Source organism: Calidris pugnax, unplaced genomic scaffold (assembly GCF_001431845.1).
Source record: "Calidris pugnax isolate Ruff unplaced genomic scaffold, ASM143184v1 scaffold273, whole genome shotgun sequence".
Lineage (NCBI taxonomy): Eukaryota > Metazoa > Chordata > Aves > Charadriiformes > Scolopacidae > Calidris > Calidris pugnax.
In genome coordinates, this window is record NW_015094508.1 from 7,540,333 (window position 1) to 7,541,750 (window position 1,418).

The 1,418-nt window shown below is 60.9% G+C and overlaps 2 protein-coding genes across 3 annotated transcripts in view; one reads left to right on the forward strand and one right to left on the reverse strand.

The window, feature by feature from the left end:
- CWC27 (CWC27 spliceosome-associated protein homolog) overlaps positions 1-1,400 on the reverse strand; it is a 113,657-nt gene extending 112,257 nt beyond the window's left edge. The window contains exons 1-2 of one of the 2 annotated variants that reach the window (XM_014964964.1): positions 1,196-1,399; positions 252-358 (exon numbers count right to left, since the gene is read on the reverse strand). In XM_014964964.1, the coding sequence (XP_014820450.1) occupies positions 252-293 (42 nt within the window). In that variant the 5' untranslated portion in view covers positions 294-358; positions 1,196-1,399. Of the gene's footprint in view, positions 1-251; positions 359-1,088 lie in introns of both variants that reach the window. The other variant, XM_014964965.1, reaches the window with a different exon arrangement.
- Positions 1,129-1,418, forward strand: part of SREK1IP1 (SREK1-interacting protein 1) — a 13,271-nt gene continuing 12,981 nt past the window's right edge. The window contains exon 1 of the mRNA XM_014964850.1: positions 1,129-1,302. Within this exon, the coding sequence (XP_014820336.1) occupies positions 1,129-1,302 (174 nt within the window). The remainder of the gene's footprint in view (positions 1,303-1,418) is intronic.

Below are 1,418 nucleotides of genomic sequence, written 5' to 3' on the forward strand. Positions count from 1 at the left end.
CCATGCCAAAGCAACCCCAACTGCACACACCCACACCCTGCACAGCCCCACACCGACCACATGGTTTCCTCACCCGCACCACCCCCGAGGAGCGCACACTCCACTTCAGCCGCAGCTTCCCGCCCGCCCTGCCACTGCCGGCAGCCCCCTCACCGACGGGGCCTTACAGCTCGCCTCCCACCGACGGACTGGCCGGGCCTCTCCCGCCCTGCCCCTGGCCCACCGCAGCCCCTGGCCCCGGCCCGCCTCACCTTGCCGTTGGTGGGGGGCTCCTGGATGTAGATGTTGCTCATGGTCGAGAAAGGAAGGTGCCGGCAGGTCACCCACCGCCCAGCCTCCACGCGCGGCTACGCTTCGCCTCCAGCGCTTCTTCCAGTTTGAAGACTTTACCCCTCATCCTATCACTACATGCTGTTGCAAGCCTCTCTTACAAGTAATGCCATTAACTTTGTTATGAGATCATTAAAAAGATGTTCATTAAAAAGATGTTCAAGGCAAGGCTGGATGTGGCCTTGAGCAACCTGCTCTAGTGGGAGGTGTCCCTGCCCATGGCAGGGGGGTTGGAACTCGATGATCTTTGAGGTCCCTTCCAACCCTAACCATTCTATGATTCTAAAAAAATTAAGAACCTAAGATACACTCGAGAACAGAGGAAATTAGGCGCTTCAAGGGCTGCTCTGTGTTATGCATCCAGGCAGCACACGTCGTGCCTCGGCTCAGGTAGTGTCTGTAAGGACTATATCACCTCAAACCGACTTTATCCAAACCACCACCACCCGCACAGGTATGGTGGTATGCATGTTCTCCTCACCTATGTCCCCCCACCCCCTGCGACACACCTTTCCTTCACAACCTCCCCCCACACACCCACACCCTGCACAGCCCCACACCGACCACATGGTTTCCTCACCCGCACCACCCCCGAGGAGCGCACACTCCACTTCAGCCGCAGCTTCCCGCCCGCCCTGCCACTGCCGGCAGCCCCCTCACCGACGGGGCCTTACAGCTCGCCTCCCACCGACGGACTGGCCGGGCCTCTCCCGCCCTGCCCCTGGCCCACCGCAGCCCCTGGCCCCGGCCCGCCTCACCTTGCCGTTGGTGGGGGGCTCCTGGATGTAGATGTTGCTCATGGTCGAGAAAGGAAGGTGCCGGCAGGTCACCCACCGCCCAGCCTCCACGCGCGGCTACGCTTCGCCTCCAGCGCTTCCTACTGCCCCGAACCTCCCGCCATCTTGGGCGCCTCTACGCAGCTTGGGGAGGCGGTTGCCCGAGCCAGGAGGAAGAACGAAGGGATTAGTCCTCGTTAGGACTTTCTACGGGTGTCAATAAGCAAGACATCGCTTTCGAAAAGACCTCGATTTTCTTCAGGCACCTACATCTCCACTCCGTCGTTCCCGCCCGGTACTGAAGTTCCCCGC